Raw genomic sequence first — 18,323 nt, forward strand, 5'->3', positions numbered from 1 at the left:
TGCAGGAGGTCAGAGCAACAAAATTAAAACAGCTAGTAGGGAAAAAATGACAAACCATGGTGGGGATGGAGTAGAGCCTAGGATATTGTTAGCTCATCCTAATAGAGGAGTAAGAGGCCAGGGGTCTCATGCCTTCTACCATTTCAAAACAAGAACAATCAAAAACAGTAGGAAGACAATACAATGGGGATTCAGAAGGGCCTCACATTTCTGTGAAGGTGGCAGTTCTCTAATGGAACTACGCTGGAGTTAAAAATGAAGAATCACTCATGCTGGCACAGAAAGAGAGCTAGAAACATACTTGATATATTTGGAATGGGGGGATGAGGGGAGTCAGTGCCACAATGGATGAAATAGGAGAAAACTGCTTTCTTCCCATTCCGGGTGGTGATACTGTTTGGGCCCCAGAAAGAATGACCAGGTGGATGGCCCCACTTCCCGTTCTAGGTCCCTCTCCTTGTCATCCAGTACTGCACTGCCTCAGTTGCAGAAAGGGGCTCTTCCTCACCTCATACTCCTGCAGAGACGCATAGTGTTGGGCCACGCGAGGGTAGTATTTGGACGCAGTGTTCCGGTCCTGTAGATCCAATATATAAATTGCCTTCTTCCACTGGCGGGCACCCAGGGCGGCCTCAATTGCCTTAATGGAGCACCTGGCACAGTTGAGGAAGACACAATACATATAAGGAAAGAGGAAGACGGATGGAGGCAAACAGACCCCTTGAGTATATGCCTCTCTACATTTTGGGATTCTCCCCTTTCACGCCTTGGTGCCCTTACTTGCCCCAGCACCTCTCATCTCACACCCAAATCTCCTTTGCCTCCTCAGACCACCCTACCTGGCTTCAATGTAGTGATTAATGGCTGCATCAAGCTGCTTTTGCTGCACCAAATGGTCCCCCCATGCCTCTTCTAGTTTCACCACCTCCACTGGGAACGCCAACCGAGCCAGCTCCACCGCTGCCAGAGAGAGAGCTGGAGCTCAGCTCAGACTTCTAGGGGTGGGACTCCAGAGAACAGGACAGGGAAATGAAGCACAGAAAATGGGCGAGAAGTAGAAGAATGGAGGAGAACTGAACAGAGGCACCAAAAGAGGTGCTGGAGATGAGCTGGGCAAGTGTCCACAACACTGAAAGACGGGTTGTGCATGGCTAGTACCTTTCATGAATGCGCTGCCTTTACGGTAGCACTCCAGGGCTCGCTGGGGATTTCGAATCTTCTCAAAGACATCACCTGCCTATTAACACACACCACATTACCACAAGGATACCCCCACTACACAAAGAATCCATCATCAGCCCCAAGATGAAGGGAATACCAGCAGTCAGGGAAGGCCTTGCGCCCCATGAGACCTCTGGGTAGAAGGGGGCTACTGAGCGCTGGAGCCACAGGACAAGAACAGGAAGTTCAAGTTCAGCTATACCCTTTCATACAGCTCCCCCTTGATAAGGTCTGTGGTGATGTGTTCCACCAGCTCCGTGTTAGCCAGCAGTTCTTCTCGGGTCAGCACGAGCCGAGCAGCTTTGGCAGGGAGCCCAGCTTTGAGGTAGAGGCTGATGGCGGCTAGTCCATCCCCCTGGCTCTCCTGTAGTTCGCCTGCCCGCTCCTCCTGCTGCGTGTCCATCAGCCACTGGTAGTAACCCCGGCGCAGCTTCTCCAGGGCTGGGTGCCCCTAGACAGGCAACAGGGGAGAACTAGGGGTCCCAGTCCTCCTTCCTGCCTTTCCGTCTCCAGTTCCTGTGTACCAGTGGAAATCCTCCTAGGTCACCGATACTCTAACTCCTTACCAGATCGGGTCCCAGCCCCACCCCTCTCCCCATTCCTATGGCCTTCTTGACCAGAAGTGGTTTCTGAAGTTGGTGGCACTGAGCTCTGAGCAATCATGAAGACTGAACCAGTACCTTGGCCTCAGCCACGGCAATGCACTCATCCCAACGATGTAGCTCCTGGTACATGTCCATGGCCTCCTCGACAGCATTCTAGGGGAACACAGGCAGAGGAAAAGGGACATGAAGAAGGAGTGAGGACCAGAAATCTGCCAGCCCTCCTCAGCCTGGCTGCAATGAGAGCCCGTGAGAATTCAAAGCCTTACCCTTCACTTACTACACAAGCAGAGGTGGATTTACTGTGAAACTAAAAGAAGCCTAAGCTTCAAGACCCCTTCCTTGCATAAACCCCTTCCAAGGAAAATTTTCTTAAAGAGGGATCCCCAAATTGTATAAGATTCAGGCCCCACCAAGCCTGGATTTACCCCAGTGCACGACAATAGCAAAGGCAGGCTCTGGAGTTAGAGGGGGAGATAACAGTTCATGACAGAAAGAAGTACTTGAAGCACAAAGGAGAAAGTTTTCCTAAAGTAAGGATTAACATAGGAGAAGGACATTAAGCAAGAAGTGACATTAACTGTATTAACCTTTTAAAAAGTTCTTCCCCAGCCCTTGGAAGAATGGAGGACCACTGCTGTTTCCTCCCTGAGTTTGCCTCCCTTTCTTCCCCCTCAGTTGCCCTCTTCCATCCTGTCTTTAATTTCCTGGTACCTGCTCCAAGAAGATCATTTCAGCCAGTTTGTAGTTCTTCTCCAGCATGGCTAGACGTGCTCGGACCTGATAAAAGTCTGTTCCCTCTCCACCCTGCAGGGAGAAAGGAGGTTCTAGCCATTCTGTCTGTCCTCAAAACTGTTCTGTCTGTGGGGGCTGAGAGACAGGAAGGTCTTCAGGGATGTGGATGCTAAAGAACCAAGGGCCTGTGAAGCTGAAAACATCATGGGACATCAGAGGAACTGTGAGGATTAGCAAGCAACTCCCAAATGGCCTCATGAGGGTGGAAGGGAGGTGGGCAGGGCAGAGGATACAGTGGATGGCTGGAAATCCGGGAGTCATGGGGCTGAGAACGAGAGAAGCTGCAGCCAGTGAGACTGAATGAGAGAGGGGCTAATACTTGCATATTCCCGAGACACCTTATCTGCAATCTCATTGGTCTCATGCAGGAATCGAGCTTTTGCTACATGGCCCAAAGCAGAAAAGCACCTAGAGTAAGGAAACAGTGATCTTAATAGTAATATTATTATGGGATTATTATTAATTCACAGGTTCAACAAATACACACTGAGCATCTATTATGTACTGGGCACTGTTGTTGCTAGGGACCCAAAGGGGAACCAGAGAGGAGAGAAGTACATTCTAGCAGGAGTAGACAAACAGTAAACCAACAGAGATGATTTGAGAGAATGAAAAAATAAAATGCAATAGTGCACTATCACAGACACTGACTTGAGGGGTCTATTGAAATTGGTAGTCAGGAAAGGCCTCTCTGAGGAGCTGACATCTGAGCTAATACCCAGATACAGGAAAGAGCTGGGAAAACCCGCTGCAGGTAGAGGGTAGGGCTAGTGTGAAGGCCTGACAGCAAGAACAGGCCTGGCACTCTCAAAGGGACAAAAGGATGCCAGGGAGGCTGGAGATAAATGGGCAATTCATATGAGAAGCAGAGGCCAAATATTGTAGGGCCTTAGGCCATGGCAAGGAGTTTGCGTTTTAATTTAAATACCATGGAAGACACCAGAAGGTTTTAAGTAAGAAAGTGACATAACCTGATTGATGTGTTTTAAAAATTACCTCTACCAAAAAAATTACCCCACCTGCATGTGATGAATGGATTGTGGGGGGACAAGAAGAGTATCAGAGACAAATTAAGAGGTTACTGCAGTAGTGCAGGCAGGAGATAGAGGTGGTCTGTTTTGGGGTGGAGACAGTTGAACTGGACCAAATATACAGATTCAGAATGTGTTTTGAAGACAGAATCCTTGGGACTCAGTAACAGACTAGATGTGGGGGATGTGGGGAAAAAGGGCGCCAGGAGGATTCCTAGCTAAAATAGCAGCAGTTGACATTTTTTGAGCACTTGCAACATCGTAAGCTCTTTGCACAGATTCTCTCATTCATTCTTCACTACCATCCCATAAGGTGGTACTATCCCTATTTGGAGTACAGAAAGTTGGGAATCATGGTTTAGGAAGATTAAATAACCTCTTTATAAGGGTACACAAGTTAGCAAGTGGCGCCAGGATTTGAGCTCAAGGAGTCTGGAGTCCCAAGTCTGTCCTATTAATTACAATCCTACACTGTACTCGGAATATACCTGTCAATGCAGGGCCTGAGGGTACAAGCGTTCAACTTTTACTGAGCACTTAGTTATAATAAGTAAGCAAAAATTAATCAAAGATAGACTCTTATAACCTGGTGTGGGAGTATATGTGGGAGAATTGTATGGTGGGACAGTACACTTCCCACCGTTGGTAGTGGGAAGGGACGCAGTGCTGGCACGCTGGGCAGGCGCAGCCCGCAGGTAAAACACCCGCGTTGATCATCCCTCCAACGGTCCAACACCTCACCTCTCAGCAATGTGTAGCTGCCTTGCCTCTAGCGCCAGTTTACTCAAGGTTTTCCACATTGCCTCTGTTTCTGGGGTCATTTCCAGAGTCTCCAAGAAGGCCGTTGCTCTGGAGAGGGAAGGAAGCAAAGTACAGGGAATGAGGCCAAGGTCAGGACAACACGGTGGCGGGAGGAGGGGGCGTGGGGGAGGGGCAGGAAGAGGGAGGGCCAGGCAATTATTGGCCTTTCTTGTCCAGCCTCCTCCCTGGATCACCAGGTCCTTAACTGGATATAGCCAGTTTGATAACCCATCCCAGGTCCTGATCTCTCAGAACCAGACTCACCCACCATCTCAGGGGTCACAAGCATGGTCCCTCACCGGGTGTAGTTGCTGTCATCAATGGCTGTTCCAAACTCGATAAGACCCTCATCCAGTGTGTAGGCAACTGTAGTCACACCTTCTGTCACCATGACCTCCGTCTTTCCCCCACCCCGCTCCAGGCCTACAACGTCACCCTGTAAAAGTTCATTCCCCCACCCCACCCAAATTCCAGATTAGTATTCCCGCCAAATCGATGGGAGAACAGGCTCACCCACACTCAACCCTAGCACTCACATACTGAGAGTATTACAGTGGCCCTCGTTTTCCTAACGTTTGTTCCTTGGAAGCAGATAAATTTCCTTATCTGCATCAACATCCTCGGGTTAAAGTACACTCACAGCTATGACAGCACTGGTGCCTGAAGGCACAGTGACAGCTGGTGGCAGCCAGCCCTGCTTCCAGCAGTACCCCAGATCAGGTATTCCCAAAGGTCCTCTTGTGAAAATACACCTTGATCCTGGGATATATGTTTTAATCCATTGCTGGGCTCACCTGAAAAAAGTGCCAGGAATGCACCCTACCCCTACCCTACCTTACCCCCTGTATAAAAGGAAAAAAGAAAAGATGAGTAAACTAAAACCTGAGCAAGAAACAATGGAAGGAGAGCAAGCGGGAAAGGTAGAACTGCCCCAAAGACACACACAGTGCCAGGACACTAAACCTTGGTGAGGGATGAGGAGGCAGAATCTGAGAATCCCTCATCAAACCTGGGATCCTCTCTTCCATAAAGGGAAAAAAAGAGGCACCAGGTGAAATGCAAACCAGAACCACAATGAGATGCCATTTCACACCCAGGAGAATGAACGGCTACTACTGAAAAATAGTAGAAAGTAACAAGTGATAGAGAAGATGTAGTGAAATAGGAACAGTCAGTCATTGTTAGTGGGAATGTAAAATGGTTTAGCCACTGTGGAAAGCAGTATAGCAGTTCCTCAGAAAGTACAGAATTACCATATGAGCTGGGAATCCCACTTCTAGGGATATTACTAAAAAAATGGAAAGCAGGAACTTGGACAGATATTTGCACACTGATGTTCATAGTGGCCTTATTCACGATGCCAAGAGATGGAAGCAACCCAAGTTGTCCATCAACCGATGAATGGATAAACAAAATGTGGTATATCCCCACAAGGGACTCTCACTCTGCTGTAAAAAAGGAATGAGATTCTGATACATGCTACTATATGGATGAACCTTGATATTGAGTAAAATAAGGCAGATACAAAGGGACAGATATTGTATGAAACAGCTATATGTAAATTCACAGAGACAGAAAGTAGAGAACAGGTTACCAGGGGCGGGGGGAGGGAGCATGGGGCGTTAATGCATAATGGGTACAGGGTTTCTGTTTGGGTTGATGGATGGTAGTGAAGGTAGCACAATATTGTGAATGTGATGGGAAAATTGTTCTGATGGGAAAATTTATTTTGTATGTATGTTTCCACAGTTAAAAAAAAAAAAAGGCAAGTAAAGAGATAAGGACAATGAAACACAATACATGATCCTGGACATAACAAGGAGTGAAAGAAAGCTCAAAAGGACATTATGGGGACAAATGAAAAAAAAAACTGGAATACAGACTGTAAGCTTTGTATCAATGTTAAATTTCTTGATAACTTGTTAACTGCACTTAATGTGGTTACATTAAGTGAATATCCTTGTTCTTCAGAAAAATACATAAAGTATTAACTTTCAAGGACCATGATGATGTATACAACTACTCTCAAATGTTTAGAAAATAAATAGATGAATAGAAAGATGGAAGGATGAATGGATGGATGGAGATAGATGGAGAGAGAAGTGGACAGACAAAATGATAAGGCAAATGTAGCAAAATGTTAAAAGTTGGTGGATCTGGGTATCTTGATGGGGGGGTATGTTAGAGTTCTCTGTATGGATTTTATATTATTTTTGCAACTGTCCCATACATTTGAAATTATTTCAAAATAAAAAATTAAAAAAAAAAAAAAAAGACCTAAGAAGACAGAACAAGAAATCTAATGTATGCCTAACTACAGTCTCAATGGAGAGACTAGCAAATGAGAGAGAAGAGGCAATGTTCGAAGAGATAATAGCTGAGAAATTTCCAGAACTGATGAACACGTGTATCCACAAATACAGGAAGCACAATGTGTATCAAGCAGAATAAAGAGAAATCACGTCTAAACACTCTATACTGAAACTTCAAAACACCTAAGGAAAATAGAAAATTTATAAAGGAACCAAAGAGAAAAGACAGATCATCATTTCAGAAAAGGATGTTGATAAACTTCTCAGAACAACAGTGGAAGTCAATCAGTGGGATGATATTTTCAAAAGGCTAAGAAAAACTTAGTTTCAATCTAGAATGGGGTAGTGAGTAACTTTCAAGAATGAAGGCAAAATAAAAACATTTTCAGGTAAACAAAAACAGAGTTTATCAGCAACAGACTTTCAATAAAGAAACTTTTAAATGACAGTCTTCAAGAAGAAGTAAAATAATTCCAGAGGGAATATGAGCAATGCAAAAAAAAAAAGGAAAACAAAGAAATTTGTACCAGGTTGATGAATGTAAACAAATTCATGTATGTATAAAATAATAATGTCTAACATTGGGGATAAAAAAGGTCAGAACCGAATTGTAATCTAGGTACCACACTAACGCAAAATATTAATAATAGGGAAATCTGCGTGAGAGGAGGAACTTTGTACTTCCTGCATGATGTTTCTATAAATCTACAACTGCTCTAATACAAAATAAATTCAAAATTAAAAAAAGATCAGAACTAAAGCACTGGACAACAATGGAAAAGAGGAGGTGAGCAAAGTTAAAGTCTTTTAAGGTCCTTATATTGTGTGGAGAGAGTTAGATGCTGATTAGTTTTGGATGTTGTTAATTTAAGTGCATGGGAAGATAACTGCTACAGAAATAGAAAGTATAACCTCCAAACCAAACGAGAGAAAAAATAGTGTTTAAAAAAGGACAAAACAAACCGAGAATCAGCAGGCAAGTAAATGATGGAACCATCAGAGGGAACTCCACCTTAGACCTGGGGAATTCCCAAAGCTACTTACTGTACCAGAGACCCATACTCCAAGGGTCTAATGCAATGTCAAGAATCTGAACAAAGATGGTTCTAGGGGCCAGTCCACTGTAGGGAAGGGTGTCTAAGCATCACCTGCCAACTCCACTACAGAGATGATGGCTGGTGAGCAAGGAAAACCAAGTAACCTTCTGAGCTTCCTCAGGGCTCTACTGAATCAGCCTGAAGCATGTCTGAGGGCCCCAGGTGTCACTGTACCTTGATAGAGGACATGGTGACCCTCTCAGGAGCTTCAATGTTGTACCACACACACAAGCTGTTTCGGTTCTGTGCTACCAGCACGTCACTTCCTGGGACCCACTGCACATAGGAGCAGAAGTTGAGGATCATCGTCTTAGAGCAGCTTTCAATATCATACAGGTGCAACTGAGGAAGAAAGAAGTAGGAAGCACAATTAGAAGATGTTGGAGTGTCTTCTCATTTTGACCATTTTCCTAATAGGGAAATGTGGTAAGCTAACCCACCACTTAGGTACATGCTGAGTTTCAAAGCTTTTTGACATGTAACTCTTGAAGTTTATGCTAAGTTGGCATAAGAAAGGCCTGAAAGAGCACAGATCCATACCCTAAGAATTTAAGTCAGCTGAAGGTCAGACTTCCATTCTTAGAATAACTCTGGGCCTGAGTTATCACCCTCGATTACCAAAGTACAGGCAACCAGACAAAATAAATGGTCTGGAAATTTGGGATTTGACTTTCACTGAAATGCAAAGTCACCAGATTGTCTCCTTGCTCTTGAGGTTGAACTTTTTGGTGGTACTATACTGAGATAAAAATCAGTAAGAGGCCAGGAGGAATGCTGCCTCAAGCCGGCTTAGTGACCCCAGGTCAGTGTGGTGAAGAGCACTGGAAACTGAGAATGGGCCAAGGTCAGCTTGGCATGAGGAGGAGGAGGACTGCAGGATCAGGAAGTCTCAGGAGAGCACATTCTTGTGAAGAGTAAGAGAGAAACCCACTCTCAAACTTCCCTCTTGACTTTGGTGCTGTCATGATAGAAAATCCTCAAGGATAATATAGGATGAGTTATGGAATCAGGTACAAAGAATACTGATTCTTCTATGCCTTTTGCTATGCTAATGGTGTAGTATCAAGAAATTATGCCCAATTTGCTCACCCCCATGACGCCCAACAGCAGCTTGTACCACACCCTCTATGGACCATCCCAGGGCTAAAGCCCTAGTAACCCTTCTCACACGAAGTTTCCGGTCTCTGAAGAGGAGCTTGTGCCCAGTCTCATTAAGTTCCAGCCAATCCACACGACTCTCATGGCTAATGGTGCCAATGTTGTATCCACCAATCAGATCCACTACAGAATAAAAGAGATGAGGTTGAGAGATTCCAGAGGCTGGAAACAAACCAAGCGGCCATCAGCAAATGAATGAACGATCAAAACGTGGTATACACACACAATGGAATATCACTTGGCCACAAGAAAAAACAAAGTCAGGAAACATGCTGCAGCATGGAAGAACACTGAAAACATTATGCTCAGAGAAATAAGACATCTAAGGACAAAAATTGTATGACATCACTTAGAGGAATAGAAATAGTAAATTCACAGAGATAGAAAGCAGATTAGAGGTTCCTGGGAAAGGGGGAACAGGCAGGGGGGGAAAGGGGGGAGTGTTTGTAAAAATTATTTACAAGAAAAGAGTTTCCACATAATCTTATATGCGGCGTGCAGTAACTGGCAAAAGTCTGGCCTTATGACCATATGTTGAGCTTTTAAAATGCTGCATCACTCTAGAGTACGTCACTGGGGAAAGCAAACAGCCAATACAACATACTTTTGCTAGGTTGCTAAAGACGGTGGGTCTCTTCCATACTTGTAAAGGTTTTGTTTAACTTCCTAGTTAAATCAGGAGGTCCAGACCCATGCAAGTAATGTGATTCCTCTGGTATTCCTGGAGTTGCCTGAGAGCATATCAGTACTCTGCAACTGGTTTCTACTACTCTCAAAATCCTCTGGAGGGCAACACAGAGCACAGCAAGGATGAGCCCCAGTGACGGCAGGCAGGCCAGTGAAAGAAAGCTGATGGATGAAATGACCTTGAGGATCATATGACACCTGCACATTTGAGTGGCTCTGATAGACAGTGCCACAGGGTGAAGAAAGGGGAAGGCATACAGACAAAATAGGAGGAACCTCTAACTAGAATTAGGCTGGCTGGTGCAAAGGATGAATATTTTAGTGTGGTCTGAATCGTGTAGGTAATAGAAGAAGCTACTGCATTTAGAACTGACCACTCAGGTCGGCTGGAATGCTTTCGGAGAGCCCTGATCAAAGCCTGTTCACACACTGTAAACATAATTAACAGCAGTGAATCATATATGTGAGTATGGTTAAAAGGGAAAATTTTAGGTTGTATATAAGTTACTAGCATAAAAATTTAGAAAAACAAAACATAGGACTCTTCAACACAGTGAATCCTAATGTGAATGATGGACTATAGCTATTAGTACAATTAGAAAAATGTGCTTTCATCAATTGTAACAAACAAACCACGCTAAGCAAGGTGTTAAATGATTGGGTGGTAGATGGGAACTCTGTATTTGAATGTATGAGTTTTCTATAAACCCACAATTTCTCTAATTAAAAAAAAGAACTTTCTTCTCATTAAAAAGTAAAGATAAAACCATGCTTCAATACCCCAATGACAAGTAGAGTCATAGAATGCTAGGGCTGTAAGGGACTCTATTTCTGTGAACACCTTGAAACCATATACAAAGTTATTATGTGTGCATATTCATTTTTCTGGGAAAGGATCTATGATTTTCATTACCAAAGGGATTTGTGACCCGAAAGGTCAAGAGAAGAGCTCTGTTATTTCACATACATTGAAAATGAGGCCCAATGGACGTGAGGTGATTTATCCAAAGTCTCACAGACCATTATTGCCACTGGAGTCTTAAGTCTCTTGGCTTATATTATTATTTTCATTATAGATAATTACATTTCTGAATTCAGCAACCTGATGTGAAATATAATATTCAAGAAATGTAAAAATATCTAAGGAACAGACTCATATGTAAAATGGAAATTTGATTTATGATAGAGATGGCATTACAAATAGGTGGGTGAAGAAAGGACTTTCATTAAATGGTTAAACATATGGGAAAAAACACAGTTAGACCCCTACTGACATCATACACAGAAATAACTTCTGGGTGAAAAAGTAAAATTTTAAAATGTTAAATATTAAAAATGTTAAAAGAAAATATAAGAGGATTAATGATGGAGTTCTTAAATAAGATACCTAAGAAAAGAGGAAAGACAGGCTAGGACAAGATAGCTGCAATGAAAAGAACCTACAAAGAACTTCTTCAAATCAAAAAGGAAAAGACAATCTGATTTTTGAAATGGATAAGAGATGAGTCGGCAATTCAGAGAAGAAGAAATCCAAATGGCCAATAAACAAATGAACAACAAAAAAAGTTAATAAAATGAAATATCACTTCACGTACATCAGATTGAGCCAAATTATGAAGTCAGGCAATTTCAAGTGTTGGAGAAGATGTGGAATAATGGGAACCCTAATTGCTGGTGGGAATGTAAATTGCTACATCTCTATGGAGAGCAATTTGGAAATATTTTGTCAAGTTGAAGAGATACCTCCTCTATGATTCAGCAACTCCAGTTTTTCCACTTCAGTTAGAGAAGTGAACATTGTAACAGTGAAAAACCAACAACTTAAATGTCCATCAATAAGAGAAGAGGTAAGAGATCCGAGGTAAATATAACAGGATGTTAGGATTTGACAGAACTGGGTGATGGGTACAGAAGTAATATCATCAACATCATCATCAACAACAGCATTATAAATAACTAACATGAAGTCCTTACTATGTACCAGGCACTAGTCTAAGTGCTTTTCATATGAGGAAGGTGCTATTTTTATTCTCATTTTGTGGTTGAGGAAATTGAGGTACAGAAAGGTTATGTAACTTACCTAAGGTCATACAGGTAGTACACAAATGGGGGCAGTTTGACTCCAGTGCCTTGTTCTTACAATTATACTATTTAGAAATTTGTTATGGTATTCTCTATACTTTTTTCTATACTTGAAACATTTTGTAATGAAAAATTAAATATCAATATATAAAATAAGATTTATGGATTTGAACATTTGTGAAATGCAAATAAAGTTTGTCATTATTAGTTACTAATGACAAGTTATACAAAAAAATAAGGCCCCTTCCAGTTCTAGATGTTTAAACAGGAAAATCCATAAATTTGCTAATGGTTCTTCTCCACTCATCACATTTTGCCAGCCCTAAGATATATGCCTAGAGAACATGAAAAATTATAGGGGTAGGCATACATAGTCACCTGTGTATCTATAGCAGGACATCTTGATATAGACACACACACATGGATTGAAACATTTCATGTATCAGATGCAAGAGTGGCGTTACATATTTACCTGGTTGTCTCTCAGATTTCTGGATTCTCCTCTGAACCCAGCCCTGTGATATGGAAGTGCAATATACACATCTATTTTGTTATTAAACTTATGAGAGAGTTTTACTCACCTATAGCAATAGTCTTGATATCAACAAGGTAGGCCAATTTCTTATTATCTTCCATTCCTCGCTGCCGCCTCTCATTAATACGGACACTGAAATGTGAAGGGCAAGGTAAGGCAAAATGGGTGTTGATAGTGGGATGTTCATCAGGGTCTCTGAAGCAGTGGGTGGGGAGAGGTTTTTAGATTAACCTGAGGACACAGTAGTTAGGGGTCAAAAACACCTTTTAGGTGGCAAGGATATAGAGCACCTTGCAGGGTTACCTGATGAGGTGGGGGTTCATGAATTCAGTGCGTACAGAACCTAGGGTATCATTGCTCCCATATTCCACCAGGGTTAGCTCTCCGGCATTGAAGATCATGCACACCTAGGGAAGAAAGGGGTCCCGTGGCAGGAAGGTTGCATGAAGAAAGAGAAAAACAGTAGAGGGAGTGTACTGTTGGTTCAAGGTGACTCTCACTTTTTTCTGTGTTCTGTTCCTCTGGCTATTTCATCCTCCCCTTTTCTTTATCTGCTGTCTCCCCAACCCCTTGCCAGTTGCCATCCTTCTGACACAGAGCTAAAAGGAGGCTTGTCAGATGGTGAAGGTGAATCAAGCTCTACTCACATTCTCATTTTCAAAGAAATACTTCTCATTGCCACCAGATCCCTGCCAGGCTACCTGCAGAGGGGAAGAAGCCATAAAGGAGCAATGTAGATAGTTACCCAAGATGGTGCTGAAAGAACGACAGGATGGGAGGCAGAGAGATCAAAAAGCTGGGGGAGACTCTGGCATTGCCCCAAGAGGTGCTATGTTAGATTTTACCCTGGTCCTTGTGTTTCTGAGAAATGGCAAAAAGCAGTTCAACTCTGGTGATTCCTCCTCCAGGATTCTAAACCTCCCAGGTCCCATTCCCCAACCCCAGAATGCTTCCTGTGGAGATCTTCCCCTAGGGATCCTGGCTTCCCAGAAACCGCAGCTCAAGATGCCCCATGCTGCCGCCTGCCCCTCCATTTTTGGTTCGTACCTCACTAAGCCGATTAGTATTCAGGTCCCCCAGGAGCAGTGTGTCTGATGTGTGGGCCACTAAGTAACGTTCCTTTCCCAGGATTTTCACCTCTTCCACCTCATAGCCATAGTGTGACTTGAGTACCACTCGGGTCCCCGATGACAGGTTCTTCACAATCACCTTGGGAAGGAACAAGTCTGAGCCTTTAGCTTCCTCCATGGTGCTACCACAGCCAACATCTTGTTTCCTCACCCGATATAGGATATTATTGGTAATAATGGCACCTTACATTTATATAGGGCTTTACTATTTATGAAATGTTTTCTACACTATCTCTTTTGATGCTCACAATACGTATGATTCTGAAAGTTCTGCTGGGTAAAACCACTCTCTCTACATTCCTGTAGCTGTTTTTACAAATCCTTATGATAACACTTAGAACAGTGTACTACATTATCTTTTGATGTGCTTGTCTCCTTTCCTAGAATGATCTCCTCAATTAAGGGATGGTGTCTTACAGACAATTATGTTTGTATTCCCAGTGCCCACACAGTGTCGGCACAGAGTAGAGAATGGATGAATGTTTCTGGAGAGAATGAAAGAATGAAGGAAGCAGTGAATGATAAATGGAAAGAAAGGGAAGATGAAGGCAGAGAAGAGAGAAGAGTAGGCTCAGGAATTAAGAAATTAGCTTGTAATATTCTAAACAGTGAGTTCAGAGGCTCTAAAACAACTGAGTTCACCATTTAATCATATTTATCAACTTCCCCAGGTGACAGCTTACAGGCAGTAGAAGAATTAAGCAGCAATCTCAGTAGCCCTTAGGCCTACTGCTTAAACCTTTCCTTATAATAAAGCTGGAAGAACTATAGAAAGAAGGTTGTCAAGGAGATGCTCTGACATGATCTGTTCCCCAAAACAGCTCTGCCAGAGGGATGAAGGTAAAATTTGACACCATGGCTATGGCTGGATGGCAGGGAAGTACCGCAAGAAAGAGTGATCCTGAGCAAGATTGAGTGCAGCAGGATATCAGCTGCTTACCTGGCTAGGTCCCACATATGTCAACTCAAACTTGTTCTTGTAAATACTCCTTCGGAGGCAGCAGTCAAACTGTTCCACCCCTCCACAGAGTGTGCCCTAGAAGGGAAAGTGACAGCATAAGGGTCAACAGAAACTGGCATGGGCAGGACAGCTAGAGACACCCCCAAAATCTGGAATCGAGAATCTAGGGCTGGTAATTTTTTCATCAAAGGAAAGAAGTGACAATTGTAGGACTGAAGGGCACCCCATATTGATGGAATATAAGGGAGAAATCAGCCCTGCCTATACAGCTCTTCATCCTTTCTGGCCTCCAATAATGTATGAATTGTTCTTTCCTGTCTTTAACCCCGTATTTCTAGGTTGGGGTCAAAGGGAGAGATGAGGGTTTGTATTGTCAGGAGAAAGTGCTTCAGGGTAAGGCAGGAGTTCTTCCTAGTTCAGAGAAAAGCCCCAATCCAGAAGGAGTTACTTGTCACAGACCGCACAGAGCCGTGAGCCATCCCGCTTCCAGGCCAAGGCAGTAATGGTGTACAAGTTGGCAATCTCCTTGGGCTTTGCCTCTTCCCACATGCTCCTTCGTGGGCTCCAGTTGAGCACCCGAAGTCTGAAATAAAGTACATAGGTTTTAGAAGAGATGGAGACTGAGCAAAAGAGTGAAAATGGGTTGGATTCTGATCCAGATGCTTACTCTGGTTAAGAACATGTACACAGGGTAAGCAGGCAGAAGGTGCAATTGGAAAGCTGAGGTGTCCCACCTGTCATAACTTCCCAGCACAACAGACTGGCCCCCAGGACTTGCTGCAGCTGTGGTGAACTCTCGCTCCTGAGGGTCACGGCTATAATCAAAAGTTTGTAGCACGTGGCCTTCCTTGCCATAGGCCACGATCCTCCGATCACAGCCTGCAGCCACGATGCTGTTGGTTGCCCAAGCCAAGGCATAGGGTGGGCATGAATGGTTAACCAACTTCCCCTAAGACAGAAGTAGAGGTTTCAATCACTCTGACTCTGAGGCCTGCACCCCAACAATTCCTCATTTCCACACCCTCACTCTAACCGGTCTACCCTGCAGAAACCCTTCTCCCATTTTCCCACCCAACATATCCTAATTCCTGAAGCCTTCACAAGTTGTCTGCTTCACACTTACATATACATATATACATGACACATATATACATTTACTGACCTTGTGCTCTAGAGGAAACCTCAAAATACTTGTGTGAACCTAAGACAGTCCCCAAAGGGGATGTCTTACACATTAACCGACACTGTCTGGGCCCACCATCTAGCACATGACTCCTTTTTCAGGAGAGCTACATTTAATTAAATGATTCAAACAACAGAGAATAATACAATACAGAGTATAACATGAGTTTTCTTTATCCTCCATCTCTCTTTCCCCTCTCCAGAGTAAAGTTTAACTCTTTTACTTATGAATTTCTAAAAACATATTTTTTCCATGAGTGGGAATAATTTTCATTTTTTATTCACCTCATAATCTTCATTTCCTTTTGTCACTTGAGCCACTCCTTCTCAAAAATATTAAGCTCTGACTCCCTCGACACAAATCTCTGTTGCTGAGTCTAACCCACTTCCATCCACGGTCTCTCTCTTTTAGCTCTCATTCCTCTAGTCTCCTCCCCTGGCACCTCAATCAAAATTCCTTAGCTGTCCAACCTCTTCTGGGAGGGCCCTTGGAATTTCCTCATCCCCTATCCCACAGCATCCTTTATCATACCTGTGACTCTCCAGAGCCTTCATCATCAAAGAAATACCTAACAATAGTACCATCTGCATGGCCAGAGAGAATTCCTTTCCCAGAGCAACTGAAAAGAGAAAGAGGGGGACGGAGGAAAGGAGGGAAATATGAGGAAGAGTTAGGGTGTTCTATCTCACCAGGAATACCCCCTTTCTCTTCAAACACCACCCACCTGTGGTTCCCACTATCAGTCCTCCCCATCTTTCATACTATGATCCCCCCATCCAGACTTCCTCAGCTTTTGTCCTAACATTCCCAAGCTCTTATGATATCCCTCTTGCTTACTCACTTTGTTGTCAGTGATACCACATAAGAATCTGTGCCATAGATGGTAGATGATTTATTAGTTTTAGTGTTTGCTAAACGAACCTGAAAATGGGAGAATGGACACAAGACTGATTATGCTACTCTCAATTTCACCTAGGCCCTAAGGAAAGAAAAAGGGAATACACTGGTTCCCCTGCATTCTCCACAGTATACGACTTGCCCCTAAGGGAGATCAGCCATATTGCTCTCTCCAGAACCATCACCCCCACTCCCACCTCTCCTGGGTTTCCCTTCCCTCCTTTACCTTCCCCTCAGCCAGTCCAAACACAATGATGTACTCTGCTGGCCACTGCAGACAAGTAACAGCACTCTGTATGAAAGAAATAATGAAAAGGATAATGCCATCTGTGTGGGTTAGCAGCATTTATAACTACCTGAGCCACCCACCACATGCTACTATCCCCCCATTGCACCCCCACAAGCTCCTATTGGGAGGGAGAGGGACACACTGGGCTCTAAGGGGGGAAGCAGATGAGGAGGAGCAGCCAGGCAGCACCATCCTTGCAGTAGGAAAAGTCAGATTTGGATGTCAGAAAGTGCAACTCCTGGGTCAACAGACATCTGGATACATGTTTGTTCATCCTAATCTACCAAGGATTGGTCTGAACTTTACCGTCTGGATGAATTTGTTGCAGATGACTTTCTTGTCACCCCTGCCAAGTTAAAGGAGGAAGAGCAGATTGAAAAACACTTCCATAAATAGACTGCCAAAAAAACAATGCTGGGAGGAAAGAAGAAAGAGAAGATACCTTCCTAGGCCCACTAGTTTTATCCTACCACTCTGTAGGAGCCCTGAAAGGAGGCATAGGAGGGCATCTGAGTAGCTTTGGAACAATAACAAACAAGTAAAATCACTGTGAGCTCCACAGGATCTCACAGGGCCTCCTTGTTGGCCTTGGACTGATGCCTCCAGGGATGGGATCGCACAACACATGGGACAGGAAAAGGTGGAGAAGAAACAACAACAGGTTCCAGGAAGTCTCTGCCTTCCATGCCTGAGCTCAGCTTCCCATCCTCTCTATTCCTCCTCCCCAGTGAGGCACTGCTCTTGCTTTCCCCTCCCTTTCTTGGCCTCCCCATCTCCCAATCTCTAGCCTCACCAATCTTCTCCAATCTTGTAGACATAGATGATGTTGTCGGTCTGTCCTATGGCAATTTTAGTGGAATCAGGAGAAAAAGCCATGCCCTTCACCATATAGCTCTTCCTGCCATACTAAGGGTTAAAAAAACAAAGCAATAATGAGTAAATATGGAAGCAAAAGGAGAAGAAAAGGTGCATGTGTGACTGAAATGGGCTTGAGAGATTTATATGGATAAAAGGAGGGGTGGGTCATTTCCTACGCCTATGGCTAGGAAGTAGGTCAGGAAGTTTTCTAGGTTTGTGAGACTCCATCAACAGGTCAACATAAATGTGAGGTTAAAAAAAAAAAATCCATGGAACTGCACAACACAAACTGCACCCTAAGTTAAACCATGGACTATAGTCAATAGTACAATTATAAAAATGTGCTTTCATCAATAGTAACAGATGTCCCACACCAATGCAAGGTGTTAATAATCAAGTGGTATACAGGAATCTTGTATTTTATGCATGATTGTTCTATAAACCCACAACTTCTCTAATAAAGAAAAAAAATAAGACACACACGAGAATTGTCTTCACCTTCATGTCAGCTGGTTTGGTCGAGAATTTATCTCTCCGCTCCCCATGTTCATCATATAGCAACACCACTCGGTCTACCGTGCAGACAGCAAATTTGGCATTGTTCTGGGACCAGGCCATGCAGGTCACCTTTGCAGCCCCATCCTGCAGAGACAAAGGGAGTAAAATAAACCCAGTTGCTGGTCT

General features: G+C 43.6%; 1 protein-coding gene across 5 annotated transcripts in view; it reads right to left on the reverse strand.

Annotated features, from left to right (window-relative positions):
* The window catches only part of IFT172 (intraflagellar transport 172), a 38,633-nt gene that overhangs the window by 9,765 nt on the left and 10,545 nt on the right, over window positions 1-18,323 (reverse strand). For 4 of the 5 annotated variants that reach the window (XR_005213340.1, XR_005213341.1, XM_037813039.1 and 1 more), the window contains exons 2-25: window positions 18,138-18,281; window positions 17,575-17,687; window positions 17,088-17,127; window positions 16,719-16,784; window positions 16,437-16,516; window positions 16,127-16,214; window positions 15,147-15,361; window positions 14,872-14,995; window positions 14,392-14,487; window positions 13,369-13,530; window positions 12,969-13,022; window positions 12,625-12,728; window positions 12,368-12,453; window positions 9,028-9,140; window positions 8,034-8,201; window positions 4,750-4,886; window positions 4,391-4,498; window positions 2,942-3,026; window positions 2,538-2,630; window positions 1,902-1,979; window positions 1,424-1,672; window positions 1,159-1,237; window positions 840-960; window positions 509-653 (exon numbers count right to left, since the gene is read on the reverse strand). Coding sequence is in view for 3 of the 5 variants with exons in the window: in XM_037813039.1 (XP_037668967.1) it covers window positions 509-653; window positions 840-960; window positions 1,159-1,237; window positions 1,424-1,672; window positions 1,902-1,979; window positions 2,538-2,630; window positions 2,942-3,026; window positions 4,391-4,498; window positions 4,750-4,886; window positions 8,034-8,201; window positions 9,028-9,140; window positions 12,368-12,453; window positions 12,625-12,728; window positions 12,969-13,022; window positions 13,369-13,530; window positions 14,392-14,487; window positions 14,872-14,995; window positions 15,147-15,361; window positions 16,127-16,214; window positions 16,437-16,516; window positions 16,719-16,784; window positions 17,088-17,127; window positions 17,575-17,687; window positions 18,138-18,281 (2,748 nt within the window). In the remaining 2 variants the exon portion in view is untranslated. The remainder of the gene's footprint in view (window positions 1-508; window positions 654-839; window positions 961-1,158; window positions 1,238-1,423; window positions 1,673-1,901; window positions 1,980-2,537; window positions 2,631-2,941; window positions 3,027-4,390; window positions 4,499-4,749; window positions 4,887-8,033; window positions 8,202-9,027; window positions 9,141-12,367; window positions 12,454-12,624; window positions 12,729-12,968; window positions 13,023-13,368; window positions 13,531-14,391; window positions 14,488-14,871; window positions 14,996-15,146; window positions 15,362-16,126; window positions 16,215-16,436; window positions 16,517-16,718; window positions 16,785-17,087; window positions 17,128-17,574; window positions 17,688-18,137; window positions 18,282-18,323) is intronic. The other variant, XM_037813038.1, reaches the window with a different exon arrangement.

This window comes from Choloepus didactylus, chromosome 20 (assembly GCF_015220235.1).
Source record: "Choloepus didactylus isolate mChoDid1 chromosome 20, mChoDid1.pri, whole genome shotgun sequence".
NCBI classification, from domain to species: Eukaryota; Metazoa; Chordata; class Mammalia; order Pilosa; family Megalonychidae; genus Choloepus; species Choloepus didactylus.